Here is a 17683-nt window from a genome sequence, read left to right as displayed (position 1 = left end):
TGTTCATGTTTTCTAAAACAATTAAGCTTCCATTGGACCCGCCTGAGAGTAATTCACTGTATAGTCCAGTATTCAGCAAGGAACAGGGATAGGTAAGTTCAAATCATTGCTCTAATGAATATTTAATGAATTTTAGCATAGATGAAATAAAATGTTCCCATTGTGAAAGCTTATCAGCAGTGAATAGACAGCATCTGGTAACAGCAGTGTTAACCTGCGTACAGCTGTTCAGAGGGAGGAGAGTGGGAAGGAGGTTCCAAAGAAGCAGATGCACAATTACAGGCCTGTTTTGCAAAGTTTTGACAGTTCTGAGATTAGAGCTCTCCAGGAAAAGTCCTGCACACAAGATATTCAAGGGATAAGGCCTGTTCTGGCAGAAAGAAAAGTCACGGGTTGGAAGTTCAGGGAAGCTAAATTATACAGAGTGCCCTGGCGTCCCCGCTTCTGCGGGGGTCTCACCCTCTGTGACCAGAACTCTTAATTTTACTATAAAGCAGTTTTGTCTGTTGTTGTGGGGACTGGGGTTGAGCTGTCCCATCTCCTAAACTATACTTGATTCCCTGCTCTGAATCCAAAAGGAAGAATTTGTCCTAGAGCCTTGTGTAAGTCATGAGTAAACACGCTGTGATAAAAAGAGGGGCACCACCACTTAAGGAATGGTACCAAAGATGGGCTTTAAAACCTATCACTTCTTTATAAATTATAAAATTTTCAAAAGGTAAATAAAATATTTTGTTTCACGTGGAATAGAAGTTAGCATTTAACACAAAACAAAACATTTTGGACAGCTTTCCTCAACAAAATAAAACAAAAAAAACCCAACCAAATAAAGAAGCCCCAAATCCCAATTCAACATGATCATTTTGGTTCAGATTGAAATGAATGTTTATTTTCAGTTCAGCTGTCAAACTGACTCATTATTTGCAGAGCCTTGCTCACAATATTGCATTCATGCTTTGGGTATATTAAAAACAAATGAAAAGGAGAAAATTTAAAAATAGGAATCACCTTTTCTAAAAGGTGTGGAAGGCCCTCTTAGCTCCCGATCCTGGTAAATAGATGAGGCAGTTATTGCCACACAGCTGCCAGAAGTTGCACTATTCATAGGAATTTTTTGTTTGCTAGAGATAAGCAAACAAACTTTTAATGAAATCAACATGAAAAATGAAACAAAAAAAATGGTTCCTGAGACACCAAGAAATAAACTGGAATAATTGTCAGCTAGCAAGTCTTTTACAAAACTGATTTGACTGTCACTCTTCTCAAGCATTTAAGAACAAAAAAATCCACTCAGCCAAATAGAACATACCTTTGCACACACTTGTCTTAATTTTCTTTTATCCCACACGACTTAATTTCATGCTTTGTCGTAATGATGGCAGACATTCATTTTTCCCAATCACTCTAATATAGATTGCAGAGATTAGTTTTAACAAATTTAATTTTACTGAGCAATAATCCAAATATTTTTTCCTAACTCTGGTGCTCTCTGACTGTCATGGTTTCCTAAGGGGGATGTACAACCTCTGATTGCAGGTCAGGCAGGTTTCACCACTTGCTCCAGAGACTGATGACTTGCATATTTAAATCATACAATGAGTTGGATAATCCCCTTTCATAGCAAAACCCAGGGGAGGGAACTATGCAAGAGGATACAAGGGAATCCCTCATTAAGAACTAGCTATCTGAGGTACTTCCCCCACCCCTCACTCTCATATCTGATTATCAAGGAGCCTTTATATTCACAAATCCCTTCAGGCGCAGAAGTGCTATAACCAGGGAAGCAGGGGTGGGGGACCCTGGACTTCAGTCCTCCAGAGTCACTTGGGCACCGAGCTCCATGGGCACCAGCCGACAGGCTGAGGATTCGGTTCTGCATGACTTGCCCAAGGTCACAGAGAAAATCTGTGGTGAAGCAAGACAAAGGATGTAAGGTTTCAACGGGCACTACCACACAGCAAGGGCAGTCTGTCACACTCAGACAAAGCTTTGCAGCTTGCCATTGAGCCAAGTGATTATTTGACCCATCCCAAAAATACTCTGTGTTTTCATCAGCTTTTTACATTTACTCTTATTCTCTCCTGCATGCCAGAATCAAACATTATTTGATGCGTCTGCAAAGACGCAATAAAATAAGCGTAACTCGAATGGTGAATCTTCATTCCTGAAGCACAAGTCCTTTGCTATTCAGCCTGAAAATAGAAATAAGGAGAGAAAAAAAGGAAAAAACAAGCTTTGAAACTTGGCAGGAACAGCAGGAAATCATACCTTGAGTCACAGGGCACTCTCAGCATCTGTTCCAACTGCAAGCTTTTCACGCTCCCGTATACAGCACAGCTACCCTCCTTTCATATTCCAGTCCCCACAACTAGTTCTACAGATATTATTCTTTCTCTGCAGTACATCTTGTCTCAAATACCTTACAGTTTTACAAAATGCTGTTCAGTTGGTACTATAGATGTGAACTAGCTCACAGATGATGAGTTTTTGCTGTTCAGGAGATATTTGGCAAAACAGTTCCCAGTGGGCTGAAACAACAGCTCCAACTGCATTTAGGTTTTGCAGGTGGAATTGTTTGTAACATGCAAAAAAAAAAAAAGAAATGCTGGTTAATAAGTTAAATTTTTTCCCCTTAAACTTTCAAAGAGCATCATCAATTCCTGTCCAACAAAGACGACATAAACGCATTTTTTTTCTCTCATGTTTCATGCTTTCTAATAGCTTTTACTTTCATTACAAACTTCAGTTCTGCCTGAACTGAGCACGAAGAGAATCAGCCCTTTAATCCTCGGGACAATACATATTTTCTTCACACTTTGGAAAGTAAATATAGCAGCTGGTAACTGTGCTTAATTTTTTTGTTTCCTCCACGACTTAATTTCATGCTTTGTCGTAATGATGGCAGACATTCATTTTTCCCAATCACTCTAATATAGATTGCAGAGATTAGTTTTAACAAATTTAATTTTACTGAGCAATAATCCAAATATTTTTTCCTAACTCTGGTGCTCTCTGACTGTCATGGTTTCCTAAGGGGGATGTACAACCACTGATTGCAGGTCAGGCAGGTTTCACCACTTGCTCCAGAGACTGATGACTTGCATATTTAAATCATACAATGAGTTGGATAATCCCCTTTCATAGCAAAACCCAGGGGAGGGAACTATGCAAGAGGATACAAGGGAATCCCTCATTAAGAACTAGCTATCTGAGGTACTTCCCCCACCCCTCACTCTCATATCTGATTATCAAGGAGCCTTTATATTCACAAATCCCTTCAGGCGCAGAAGTGCTATAACCAGGGAAGCAGGGGTGGGGGACCCTGGACTTCAGTCCTCCAGAGTCACTTGGGCACCGAGCTCCATGGGCACCAGCCGACAGGCTGAGGATTTGGTTCTGCATGACTTGCCCAAGGTCACAGAGAAAATCTGTGGTGAAGCAAGACAAAGGATGTAAGGTTTCAATGGGCACTACCACACAGCAAGGGCAGTCTGTCACACTCAGACAAAGCTTTGCAGCTTGCCATTGAGCCAAGTGATTATTTGACCCATCCCAAAAATACTCTGTGTTTTCATCAGCTTTTTACATTTACTCTTATTCTCTCCTGCATGCCAGAATCAAACATTATTTGATGCGTCTGCAAAGACGCAATAAAATAAGCGTAACTCGAATGGTGAATCTTCATTCCTGAAGCACAAGTCCTTTGCTATTCAGCCTGAAAATAGAAATAAGGAGAGAAAAAAAGGAAAAAACAAGCTTTGAAACTTGGCAGGAACAGCAGGAAATCATACCTTGAGTCACAGGGCACTCTCAGCATCTGTTCCAACTGCAAGCTTTTCACGCTCCCGTATACAGCACAGCTACCCTCCTTTCATATTCCAGTCCCCACAACTAGTTCTACAGATATTATTCTTTCTCTGCAGTACATCTTGTCTCAAATACCTTACAGTTTTACAAAATGCTGTTCAGTTGGTACTATAGATGTGAACTAGCTCACAGATGATGAGTTTTTGCTGTTCAGGAGATATTTGGCAAAACAGTTCCCAGTGGGCTGAAACAACAGCTCCAACTGCATTTAGGTTTTGCAGGTGGAATTGTTTGTAACATGCAAAAAAAAAAAAAGAAATGCTGGTTAATAAGTTAAATGTTTACACTTAAACTTTCAAAGAGCATCATCAAATCCTGTCCAACAAAGACGACATAAACGCATTTTTTTTCTCTCATGTTTCATGCTTTCTAATAGCTTTTACTTTCATTACAAACTTCAGTTCTGCCTGAACTGAGCACGAAGAGAATCAGCCCTTTAATCCTCGGGACAATACATATTTTCTTCACACTTTGGAAAGTAAATATAGCAGCTGGTAACTTAAATACTGTGTGTTGTTGTGCAAAGGATCGCAAACAGAACCATCAAATTTAGGAGTGGAAAACACTGGCTACTACTGGCTATCTAGATTATTTTCCCACTGATATACAAAAATGTATATTTTTATACTTCTATCCACTCTAATTTTCAGAAAGGTAGGAATTAGGAAATTTGACATTTCTCCTATCCCACACAACTGGATTAACCTTTAGACAATGTACAACAGGGTACTTCTTGGCAATATTTTTTTCTAATAGTCAATCTATATTTTGCCTCCTGAAACAATATCCTAGCTATACATGTCCGTGCTCTACTAACTCCTCTTTATGAGTAGAATTTGGGGTGTTATGTTTGTAGTTAGTCCATACTATAAAAGCCACTCTGCAGAGACATGCCTGTGGAGATCAGATTGCCAGCTCCCCCAAGATCAGTGCTGTCCCACAGAAACAAACTATCTCTCTTCCAATTGAACATATCCATATCTCTTTGCAGACTGAGGCCAAAAGAGCATCACCATGATCATATCTGGAAACATCATGAAGCAATAATTGAGGACATCTACTTTTGCCACACACCTGTTGAACTCCTGTGCTGGAATAGAAAGCCTACTGACAGTAATACCAACGGGATGCAATATTGCATGGACGCAGGACATTATTTGCCTCTGGATAAATCCAGTTTTAGAGTGGTATAATTCACTGACTTCGCTGGAATACATTGGTCTCTCAGGGATTCTTTCTCATTTAAACAAGACTAAAAGTGACAGAAAAATCAGACTCCATTTCCCTTTTGAGTAAGCAGATTTCAACAAGCAGGTCCTATCCAGCTGGCTACAGAAGAATGTAGTCACTTATGCTACTTATCTGCTGCTCCTGAATCCAGCAGAAGCCAGATGTCTGAATCAGAAAACAAGACTTGCCCCTGCAGCAAGCCTTCTGCAGTCTTGGGATTCCCAGGCCTTCGCATTTTACATTCAGAGTATGATACCAGCCTCTTTGTCTCTTTCTGCAGGGCATGTTTTTGTTTGGTCCCGGACTTCATAGCAATGAGCATAGTCTGAATCCCCAGGATTTTTTGTGCTGCTCCTAATGATAAGTGAGTTCCTTGTCTTAGATTACTAAGATACGTTCTCTTCTCCCACAGCACTCTCTTGAAAGGTTGTTTTGACTGTATAGTCCACAGCCAATGAATTTATGATAATATAATAACGTAGCAAATATACATGTGCAAAAGCACACATACAGCCATGATATATTCCCTCCTTCCTAGTATTAGCCAGTATGTATTGTCTTCTATAGCAGTGCATTTCAACATTTTAGCCCATGCTCCACTTCACTTAATAATCCTTTCGCATATCATTCAAATAGGCAAGTCTTGAGAACTCCTGTGACTTCATCTGCATTCATATGGCACACCTTCTAGACTGGTGAGTCCTTGTCTAGGTGACAACCCTCAAGGAAGTCAGCTCTTCTGGAAGGGGACTTTCTGTGTTTCAGCACTATTAATAAAACCAAAGCATACTCATGGCACCAAAAGAAGAAATAAGAATGGCAAGAAAGCCAGCCATTTCTTCAGCTCATTTCTTGGGCTTTGTTTTGGAAGTGTCAGGCCAGGAGAACTAGCGCAGGATCCTCTTTGAAATGTTTCTCTAAACAATAGCCTAAATATAACTGTGGTGATAACTTATCACTAAGACCTTAACATTTGAAAGGACTTTACAAACAAAAAACAAAGAAAATTTATCTGAATAAGAGTAACAATCACCGTGGGGGATCAGTGCTAACATAATGTAATGGAATTGCTTGACAAAATTTTACCCAGCCTGGAAGAAGACTGTAATGGCATTTTAAATGTGACAGAGCCACTATCAAAGTAAAAAAGCTAATGGAAGTTGTTAGGAGCTTTTTGTAGAATGATACCTAAAATGGGCTATCATCCTTTTGCTACTTTTAAGTTTATAGAAGAGCCATGTGCATAAATGTACCACTGAAGAAGGAATAAAGATCCTGACTCTGCCTCTACCAATACTGCTGCTACGCAACTAAATGCTGGAGGCACCTTCTATGAAAGAACATAAGCCAAAACTCGAAATATGAATTATTCCAGCTCAGAGAAATCACTTTTGCTCCTGTTCCACAGTCTCAAGCTATAAAAGAAATACAATAGGAAAAGAGCTCTTGCAATACCATGGCATATCTCAGCATTGCTATCAGAAATAATTTATTTCAGAGAAGAGTTAGAGCCAGATATCTATCTGAAGTGCCAGACACGAAATCCTACAGTGAGGTGAAAAGGAGAGACCCTTGTCCCTTAAGGGCCCAACCTCTCAACAAGCATTTCCCTTATTTCCTGTTATCCCCATAGATAGGCCTTACTCATAAGTCGCCCAAACTCCAGCTCTTCCTCCTGCTGACCCACTCACCCTCACAACCTACAGAAACTGAGACCTAGTCAGAGCCTTGCTTATTCAGCATGTCTGAAAAAAATTTGTCTGGAGGCTATGGAATGAAATACTCACTTGAAAAATATTGGGAACAGTGGTCAAAAAGTAGCTTTCTTAAGACAACAAGAGAGAGAAATAGGGCAGGGGGAAAATGGAAGAGAAAAGAAGATGAATAAGATTCCTCCCACAGGAAAGTGAGGATGGAGTTAAGAAACTGGCACCACCTTTGCAGGCGTTTAAAATCTTCTTATAAATGTGTTCAGAGCCACCTATGACTTGCATGCAAGGCTTCCAAAACCTTCCAGCAAAAAGACGTTCCGTCTGGTGAAAGTGCAAGCATGGATCAACCCATCATCTTTCTGTAAACGCGATAGATGCATCCACACTCATAGACCTGATCCAGTCCCCCTCTGAAAGCATTTTACTCTCTCTATTGAGGACACAGGCAGCCAAGGACAAACGGTCTCCTAATTTAAGACCTCACTTAAATGCTTAATTGTCCTGTCAGAAGGATAGGGGACATAACATCTTGCTTTTCTGATCTGGGAGCATAAGTAGATCCCAGGCCAGAGCAGCATTTTGCTCTTGGCTATTTAATTCATTCATGTGGAATTAGTGTCCTTCAGTAAGACTTTTGTTTGGATGACTATTTTTCTCTGATAAATGCAGCAAACACAGGATATACATTTAAGCACTCTAAACCAGTTTAATCCTAAAAGCACAATGTGCTTTAGGGAAAATGATGAGGATGGAAATACACAAACCCACAAAATCTACCAGTTGGCTGTAACACACAATAGTGCCTGGTTTCTGATGACAGTCAGAATGCAGGACTATTCATATTGCATAGCTGTCACTGTACTGAAACTATTATCCACCAGGGGAAAAAAAAAGTCTTAATTTAGTTCTCATCATGGCTAATAACATTGCTGTACTAAAACATTGAAACAGCATCAATGACCCTTGCAGTGCCTTGGCTTCCCTTCAGTGTGATGTAGGAGCAGAGGAGCTCTGTCCTGAGAAATCGGCAGTGACGTCTATGCTGGTAAATCACATAATTTCAGAGCACATCCCTCAGCACCAGCTCAGCTGCCTCCACCACTAGACTGTCAGGACGGTCCATAGCTCAGCCACAACCTGTGCCAGCCAGCAGTCTGCCAGTTTTCAGACAGGCTTCAGAAGTCAGCATGGGTCAGGAATCATTCCCTCCCAGCAGTTTGCATGCAGCCCCATGATTTGGGGGAATAGAGGACTTTATGATACAGATGTGAATTGTCTGTGTCAGAGGGCCTCGTTGCCAGAGAACTATGCCAGGTACATTTTGTTTACTAGCAGAGATGTAAAAAATGCCTCCTATTAACACAAGATCTTTAAAAAAGCCCACTGCAGAGTTTGTGTTTCTGTGTGTAAGTTAGCCCTTGCTGAACTGCTAGACTCCTCTCAGCCTTTTCGTCTTCTCATTTGTGAAATTATGACTGATATCTATATTAATATAGGCAATATTTAACAAATAACTCAGTAGCCTCTGTCACATACAAACAACCCTAATATGGTGGTAGGAACTCAGCAAAACTTCAGCCATGAAAGGGTGAAATAATTCTCTCCACATATGCAGTTTCTTTCATGTGAGGGAAAGATGTGTGTGTATATATATAGTCCCAACTGCCCTTGGGGAAGTAGAAAGAAAATCAAACCATTGGCCTTTAATAGCTACACTCTCTGTAAGGTGCTCACATACTGTGGTTATGGAATGACATAAAAACCTCAACATTTTAGACAGCTTCAACTTGCCTACAAAGACAGGGGAGACATCTCAAACCATTTAACAAACATTAATCAAGCTTCTGATTGTTCCTGTGAAACAGTTAAATACAAGCAAATCAAAATGACAAAAGAGAAGCACAAAAAGGACAAGAGATGCTTCTCAACCCTTGTAGTAAACCAATGACAAACATGGAAAATAATACAGAAAACCAGATTGCCCCTTTGCTCTAACCACTAGTTATAGCTCCATCCAGGAATGGGAGAAGACTAAAAATATTAAATCTTTAGAGGGATATTTAAGGAACTAATATACTGTAAAATGCTAAATGAATGCATCAAGTTGCTTTTGTACTCCCTTGCCTCAAGCAGCTTAGCACAAATAAAATTTGATGCTAATCAGTCCTAGCAGTTTTCACAGAATCTGAAAATCTATTATTTCCTCTGTCTGCAACTAAAAAGTTTCCCAACTGTTTCATTATTGATACTTGTAAAGTATCTGTTGCACCTATAATTTTATCTTGATGTTGACCTGGCATTTGCCTCTCTTGACCATAACACATTTAACCTGGTACTGACAGAAGAATCACGGTTGAATTAAAAGGGTTTTTTTGCATAATCAAGTATCTACTACCATGGAAATATAAAGAGATATGAATGTTGTTTCTATGTAAAAGAAGCTAAATTATGAAAAAAACAGAAAAAAATTGAGTTATTATAATGGTATTTTGCAGCCAATAACAAGACAAGATGCTCAGGCGCTAAACAGATACGTGCTTGTAATAAGCTACAAAAAACACCATAAAATTAAATGGGATGTATTGGCAATGGTTTCCTTTTATAATTAAAAATGATTCAGAAGGTGAAAATATTATCTAGAACAAAAGTAAAACAAATCTGTTCATCTTAAGAGCTGATTTCAAAATGTTTCAGTCGTCTTCTCTCTACTAACAGCAATTTTTCTTCACACTTCTTCACAAGATTTTCTGCATATGTTTTAACCACAAAAAAAATCATTCTATTTCAAATTTCAAATGCTATGCAGCAGAAAATGTTATTGACAAATGTAGTGTGACAGTGAACAGAAAATTAATATATTTTAATCAGTGCAGCACACTTTTTATTAATGAATGCCAATATGTTGGGTAAAATTCTTGAGCCTGTTCTTCACTTTTTATAAAGTATATGGTAAAGCTTTTCCATTATGGAAAGGCTCTGCAGTCAGACATGGAACAGACTGACTCCTGCATCCCCCTAGAGCCTCTGAAGTCAGTAATGCTCATGAGGTGCAAAAATTTCCCTAGATATAGAATCAGGATCAGGATCTGTGTATGGTTCAGGTTGTCTCACAAAAGTATGTATGTACGCTCTGAAATTATGTGGTAAAATGTTATTACATTTTATTTACATCATATTCCCTTCAATCATGAGGTGCACTCTATTGCCACAATTAAATACATAGCCCTGTATTTATGAAGTTCAATGAGGTTAGCCTCTGTACAATGGTAATTCCCTCGTTTCTGGGATGCCTGTCTGATGTTTTGTGCAGGTCTGGAACACAAGGAAGCAAGAGTGCCAAATGGCAGCCAAACGTAAAAAGACCTGCAACCAAATCTAAAAAAAAGCATCATCCAGTTACAGCCCTGGTAGCTGCACAAAGCTACCAGCCAAAGATATACGCTAAAACCCAAAATGAGGCAAGGAAACAACCAAAGCAAATAAACAAAATGCTGAGGAAACTAATATATTCACTTCTAGATTTACTGAAAGAAACTATGCCTTGCATTTTAGATGGTTGCACATAAAGTTGAAGAGTAACTCCATAATGTCATTTGTACTTGTACTTCTGAAGAGGTAAATGTGTATGAAATGTATAAGGCAAATGTGCATGAAGTGAATATTAGTCCCTCCAGACAGCAGCTATTAAAGTGGATTACAGTGATGCAGCAAGAAGGGAATTTGACCAAAAAGAGGAAATAAGTCATTTAGTCTTGGGAAAAGAGGAGAAAACAGAAGGCAAGGCAAGGCAAAAGGCAAGGCAAAGCAAGGCAAAAGGCAAGGCAAGGAACCAAATAAAACTGTTGATGAATATTTTGGCTTTATATGCATGTACATAAATATATACATAAAAGCTTAAGGTCACAATTCACCAAGCATACTGGCCCCCATCTCAATTCACATGCAAACCATCATCCCTAGGCTGCTTCTAGTGTGACATTGGCTAGAAGATGTGTGAAGGTGACGAAGCGTACCAAGGAGCTCAGAAACAGTGTGAGGTTTTTAGATTGGAGGACACTAGCATAAACAAATGCCTCTCTTTTTCCAGCAGTTTTTAACCATTGACATGAGTTATTCAGACATTAAACAAGTAGAAGCTTTGAATACAGGGAACATAACACATGAAGTGAGCTAAGTTACAGAGTTTCTTGTTGCCTCCAGGACAAGTTTTGAGGGACTGGGAACAGCCCAGATGCTTGTAAGCATCACACAAAGCAGCTAAAGGATACCACCCGGCCGTGCCTGAGCACCCTACAGGAAGCCAAAATTTCAATGAGACAAAGCCAAGGAAGGGTATAAGAATAAGCTTTTGACTGATTGAGTCAATAGAAAGGTTGCCTTTGTTCTAGTGAAAGGTGGCCAACTGAGACAGCCAGCCCCTCATATATGCTACCAGCCAAACAGAAACCAACTTGGCAGCAGGATTTCCAGACTGAAAAAGAACAAACACCAAACATTGTCACTTTCTGTTACCCAGAGGAAAGAGCAGCTCCTAGTGCACCAGAAGAAAGGAAAGAGGCTGGCCCATTCCTGTCTGCCCTATTTCTACAGTCATTACCATAGGAAATGCTAAAAAACTGTCAAGGCTCTGAATGCACCAGCAGGTTCTGCAACACCCTCCCTTCCCCAGCCCTGGATTTCGCTCTGTGTGTTCAAGGTCATCTCCAATATGGCAGCCCTGGATCAGCCCAGGAAAACAGCTAAGTTGTGAGGAAGAGCAACGAGAAACCTCATCAGGACCTCTGTCCACCTTCTTCGCTGGGCAGCTGCATTTCAGCTCTGGTCCTCGCCCTTGGCTGCTGCTTGAGATATGCTGCTTGCCTTGTACCTTGCTGACCATGACCTTGCCTTGCTGACCCCAACCTTGCCTTGCTGACCCCAACCTTGCCTTGCTGACCCCAGCCTTGCCTTGCTGACCCGACTTTCTGGCTGACCTTGGACCTAACTCATTACTATGGACTTGTCTGGCAATCACTGGACTGTTGGCTGAACCTGGTTACACGGACAGACCTGTTTTGTTCTTCTCATTCAGGCGAGGCTGTGAGACGACTGCATTTCTTGCCTTGCTGTCCCCTTGCCTTCTGTCTCAATTTCCCTTGTGAGGCAGCCCACTCCTGATGTTCTCTGATAAAAACAACTTAAAATGATGAGCCAGCAACTTCAAGTGGGGACAATCTGTCCTGAGGTCCACAAAAAATGTTTAAGTGGGTAGCTACTGTGTTACTACCTAGCACAGTCCTTCTGTGCTCCCCTCTGAAGGTCCTCTCCTTCTTCCACTATATTTGCAGCAAGACCACCTCCACGTTCTGAAAGCTTAATAAGCAACTGTTTCGCACAATCTTTTTTGCATCAAGGACCAGAGTAACATAAGGCAAAAAGCAGCCTCCTTATGATAATCAAGGAAAAACAGGTCCACTTTCAAACAGTTAATTCCTTGAACAAGTGTTTCCTGTTTGTAAAGTGCCTCTGAAAGGTCTAAAACCATCAACAGGTGAAATTTAGGCTGTCCAAATTTGGACCTTAATGTATTGGTCCTACTAAGGGCAGAAAATCACCTGCTAAGCAGTGATGCGCCTGGAAATTCACAAAAGGAGAAAGGACAGAGAAGAATTCAAGGTGAGCCGTTTGACCAGGAGAAAGGCTACAGATTAAGGTCATTTTCTGTGTTGCCCCCTTTCCCCTCTTCTCATGAAAACACTTAGATAAAGGGATACCATGACTATCAATCAGTTTATGCTATCCACCAGATCATCAGATAGGACTATTGACCTGTATGTTTTATGTTGTAAAATCAATAAAGAAAGAAAAAAAAAAAGGCAAGAAAAAGAAAAATAACACCATGAAAATCCAAGCTGTGGAGCATACTATTTCTCAGGCTATCTTTGTTTGTGTATTCACATTGAGTGATATAATGTATTTCTCACAATTCCATTACAGATTAAAATTTCACTGGATAACAATGTTCTCAAAAAATATGTAGTCTTGACATTTAGGAGCTTCAGAGTAGATATTAAAGCAATACTGAACTTCAAATTACACGTTCAACTTGCTGAATAGAACTGTTAGACAGAAATACGGATGAATCACACCCATCCTCGATATAATGTGAACAGGCATTTGCGTGATGGTGGTCACTGACTTCCGTGAAAGTACAGGCATTTACACCAGCTGAGTGCCCAGCCTTGACATATACCAAGATACAGTGAACACAATTTTATACCTGGAGCCTTTGTGAGCATGGACCAAAGTCCTGGTCCTCAGCTGCAGAGCTGTGGGGATGCATCAGCTGAGAATCGCAGCCCATGTCTTTGGTCTGAGTACAACCCAAACTGGATTATACTTCTATATTTCTGGCAAATGACCCTTAATTTCCTAATCCTCTTGACTATAACCATTGTGAATGGTTTCTATAATGCTGCTAACTAAGGGCCTTATCCAGAAACCTTTACTCATGCAGAGATAACAGATCTACTTCTGAGAGGAAGGTGTAAAAACAGACTTCAGATGCAGATTCAACATCAGACATTAAAGGGTATAATTTGTCATTTTTTACATTAATAAGAATATTTGTGCAGGATCTGTAATTAAAACTAAAAGAGATGTCTCCTCCTTTTGCCAGCAGCTGTGTTACGTCAATTAAATGGGTAAATAAGATCTTTCCCCAGAGGGGATGTCACGTGACCCTCTATTGATTAAGACTGCAGTAGAACGTTATTTGCAATCTTATTGCATAATGGAAATCAGGAGGTAGCTGTCATGGTTTCAGAAGACAAATTGCCACTATCTTAGACAATTCATAGGCCTCTTTCCTTCTTGCTGCTCTTAATTCACCGTTAATGCATGTCTTACAAGGCTTAGTTTCTTAAATCAGTCTACGGCACTGTATTCAACTCAAAACTGGGTGTAAGTCGTAGTCGATGTGGCCCTGCATTATGATGGATATTAAAGTGACTGTTCCATCTATCATTACTTCAGAACTATGCATTATTTAATAGGGTAACACAACTTCAAAAAAGGATATGAAATTAAAAAAAGACACCTCCCGCAACATGCGTGATTGTTCCCAGGAAAGACAGGCCTCCCCCACCAGGCACGGCTCCAGAGGTGCTCTCCATATAGAACATTTTTAAGTCTTAGCTCAGTTTTGTGCACTTGATTTTCATAAGAAAAACATATGGCTGGAACAAGTCCACTACTCTCAAACCTGTGCAGTAAGTGCAGCTAGGGATCAGTTTTGAGACTGTAATGAACACCTGACCACAACCCAGCAGACACTTTGCTCCTCCACTGAACTGTAAATCCATCATTATGCCCTTCATGGGAGAACCAGAGGGAAGGACAAAAACCTCCTTTTAAAGGACTGAAACACTCTTTGCCAATTTGAGAAACCTTCAAAAAATAAGCCAATCTTGCCTTACTTCTAATCAATCTCTCAGTTACAACAATTAGAAAACAAGTGCAACACTTTCAAAATACATAACAGCAGTATTTAGCGTTACCAGAATCTTCTCCACCAAAGTCAAAGAAATGGTCTTTAAGTGGTCTTTGGTGGTTGTGAAGTTGTAGGACATAAGGCAAGATTTCTGAACGGAAGGAACGTGTCTGAATAACAGTGGGCGGTAGAGCAGTAATAGATTCAGACAAAAGTTACAGTCGTTCCGTGTGTAGAAAAAAGTGTTCAACTTACCATCATCTGTTTGCCATCGCACAGGATTAAAAATTAAATGTCTGCTGCCTGATCTGTTCCAGCTAAGTTGATTGATTAAAATGTGCTCATCTTCCCATCTAACTTAGCAAGTTTAAAAGTGGCAGGTTTACTTTTCCATTATTTATAACACCAGAGTTTAATAAAGTACATGGAAGGAAATGCCAGTAGAACTGTTGTCCAAAAGTAATCTCTTACAAAGTGATAACAAAGTCTGGGGGAAAAAAATCACCTTGTAAAAAACATGGAGGAGGTTAGATTTCAAGGAAATCAAAGATATTTCAGTCCTCTTCATTTGGCTAGACATGCACATCAATAGCATTAGATTATTACTGGCATATCTTCCTATTTAGGGAAATTATCTGGTCCTCCTACAAATGGATTTGTGTTTAAGCCTTATATTTCATTCTCCTGGAAATTTGGGAAATCAATCTCAACCTAGACTTGAGGAGCATAAACGCTCAATATGGAGCAAATATGAGTAGTAAAAAAAGAAGGATACAAATCCCTAAAGAATTAAAATGTACTCTGGTTGCACAGAACTTCAAAAGAGGCATTTGGCACTTTAAATTAGGGTCTGCAATTATTGCTTTTTTTTTTCCTTTGCTTTGAAAGGGCAAACCACTCATTTCAGATTTCTGAATCTGAAAAAGTCCTTTCTTTTTTGAAGATAAAACAACACAATCACCTCACTTATTTCATTGTGCTTGAAATTTAAAAGAAAAGTAGAAAATTTTCCTTACCTTAAAAAGTCTTAAAATATTTGCGACCATAATGGACACAGAACTTGCTGCAGCACCTATCACACCTGATATCTTGTCTGGCTTAGTGAAAATAGGTGGGTCACCATTAGCACACTTCACGTCTGAACCATCTTTTTCTATCAACGCTTGCACAAATGTTAAGGACTGCTCCAATGCATAAGTGTCCCTGGAACACGTATCAAGGATCCGGACACCTAAGGTGATATTGGCAAGAAGATCAGGGTCTTTATTAATCTGATCGATTGCATACAGCATTGCCTCTAGTCTGTGAATCCCTTTCTCCTTCTTGAGCTCCCCACAAGGCACCCCTCTATCCCCTTTTGCATGAACAGGGAACAGTCCTCCCAAGATGATGTCCCCATCCAGTCGGATGGAGTGGGCATATTCCTGGCCATGAGTTCTTTGCATCAGGGTGAGTATCCAGTAGAATTTGGCTGTTAACAGGAAGAAACAATGGCAGGAAACTAATCGTTTTCCTTCGTATACCATTTTCTCTGAAGACGTTGTTGTTATCCAGTATCCAGATTTTCTTCTTGCTAAAGGATGAGGTTGACCATTTGAAGCTGCACTTTCTGGAGGCTACCATCAGTGCCCAGTAAGTAATATAGAACCATGCGGTAGGTAGAAAAAGGATCTCAGCAGAAGTACATAAAACGTTTTACAAAAGATGTCCACTGATGTCATGGGTTGATCAGCTTTTCTGAGAGGTGGTTTTCAATTGTTCTTAATTGATGGTGAAGTGTAGGGTAGTATGTCTGGCCCTTGTGCTAAAAGGAGGTCAGTAGCTTATGTCCTTGTATTTTGCCCTGCAGCTGAGGTACTTCTGGAAAAAAGAAAAAAAAAAACTGTGAGAAATACCATTTAGTTCAGTAGTTTTATACCTGTCACACAGTATATTTATTTTGAATATGAGTTACATCACCTAGGTTTTACTTTTGATATTCTGTAAGGGAGTAATTCTTGGCCTTCTGTGAATTTGAACACCTAGCTGCACTGTACTACAAGCTGGGAAACTGATGATACCAGCAGAGCAAAAGGCAACTCAGGGGAACTAAACTTAGCTTGGTGTTCAGATTCCAAATAGTAATTCGTATTTACCTTCACATTGCATGACACCCAGACACAGATTTGATCCGTAACACATTGTATTTTCTGTTTTGCTGCATCATTCTGCTCCAGCCTACAGAATTGCAGTAACTACTTACACTCTCACTCACAGAGAGGTTCCATTTATGACAATGGAGTAATCAGGGCTCCTAAATTTAAGTACGCTCTTCAGCCGCTGCAGAGCAAGCACATTCAATTCATTTGGATATTAAACTGATTATTTCTCCAGCGGTTTTCACTTTTTTTTCTGGGCTTGCTATATATCTAAAATGCCTTCCAGATAATTTCTAACACTAAATTACTTTTATGAAAAGGTAGCTGATTTCTTAAGCAAAAAGAGCACAATGTATTCTGTTAGGAAACCAGCTGAATGTCCAGTATTCCCTTTCCGACATTTCCCTTGAACTGAGGTCCAACATGAACAAGGTCTCTATTGTCTGCTTGCATTTGGACCACATTAAATAGGAACAATGTTGTGCCCCCAGTGACATCTGGAGAAGTCCCACTGATTTTAACGAGATCAGGATTTCAGCCTACATATCTAAACACCTGACAGACTGTTCTAAATATCTCCAAATTGCCCCCACTTTAATTCTCAAATGAGTGGCATTTATTTATTTCAATATTTAACAAAACTACACATGCCTGAATAAATTTTTAGACTTCTGAGAAGAAGAGAGAGAGCATTAATTTTACGTAATACTAGATAGGCACACTGTGGGCAACTGCGTCTGAGCCAGTCTCTCAAGGCACCTGTTACAGGCTATGGAGAGCAGTGGACACCCTAGGGCGTAATTCACCCGAACTTTTTATTTAAAAAAGTCTTATTTATTATGAAATTGATCACATTGAACAAGTGCCTACCTCACTGCCTATACAGAAAATCCAGGCAACAGGCTTATCTGTAGATATGTACTTTGCTTCTAGTGATTTGACTAGTTCCTACCAAAAATATGATCAAATTAGAAGGCAGTTACAGGCAAAACTAGAAGACAGTTATAGACAACTATACTGTTTGACAAAGACATTTTGAATTATTTTCCACAAGATTTTTATATATTATGTGGTAACAAAACTCAAAATTTGGTTTGATAATGCTTTAAATTGATCATCCTCTTCTTACATTTATTTTATTACAAGTTTTTCCCCAAAAGATAATACTAAGCTCACAAAAGCTGAAGAGTTTTTAAATGGTGGCTATTTGAAGACCTGAGAAAAAGATTCACAATGGAAAGTCTTCTATTGAACGTGAAGGTATC

General features: G+C 39.7%; 1 protein-coding gene across 1 annotated transcript in view; it reads right to left on the bottom strand.

Moving 5' to 3' along the window:
- The window catches only part of GRM8 (glutamate receptor, metabotropic 8), a gene marked incomplete at its 3' end in the record, with an annotated part of 325095 nt that extends 309289 nt beyond the window's left edge, over positions 1-15806 (bottom strand). The window contains exon 1 of the mRNA XM_009332028.1: positions 15297-15806. Coding sequence (XP_009330303.1) covers positions 15297-15806 — 510 coding nt within the window. The remainder of the gene's footprint in view (positions 1-15296) is intronic.
- Positions 15807-17683: the final 1877 nt, after the last annotated feature.

The sequence above is a fragment of the Pygoscelis adeliae genome, unplaced genomic scaffold, assembly GCF_000699105.1.
Source record: "Pygoscelis adeliae isolate BGI_AS28 unplaced genomic scaffold, ASM69910v1 Scaffold49, whole genome shotgun sequence".
NCBI classification, from domain to species: Eukaryota; Metazoa; Chordata; class Aves; order Sphenisciformes; family Spheniscidae; genus Pygoscelis; species Pygoscelis adeliae.
This window is presented reverse-complemented; position numbering and strand designations above follow the sequence as displayed.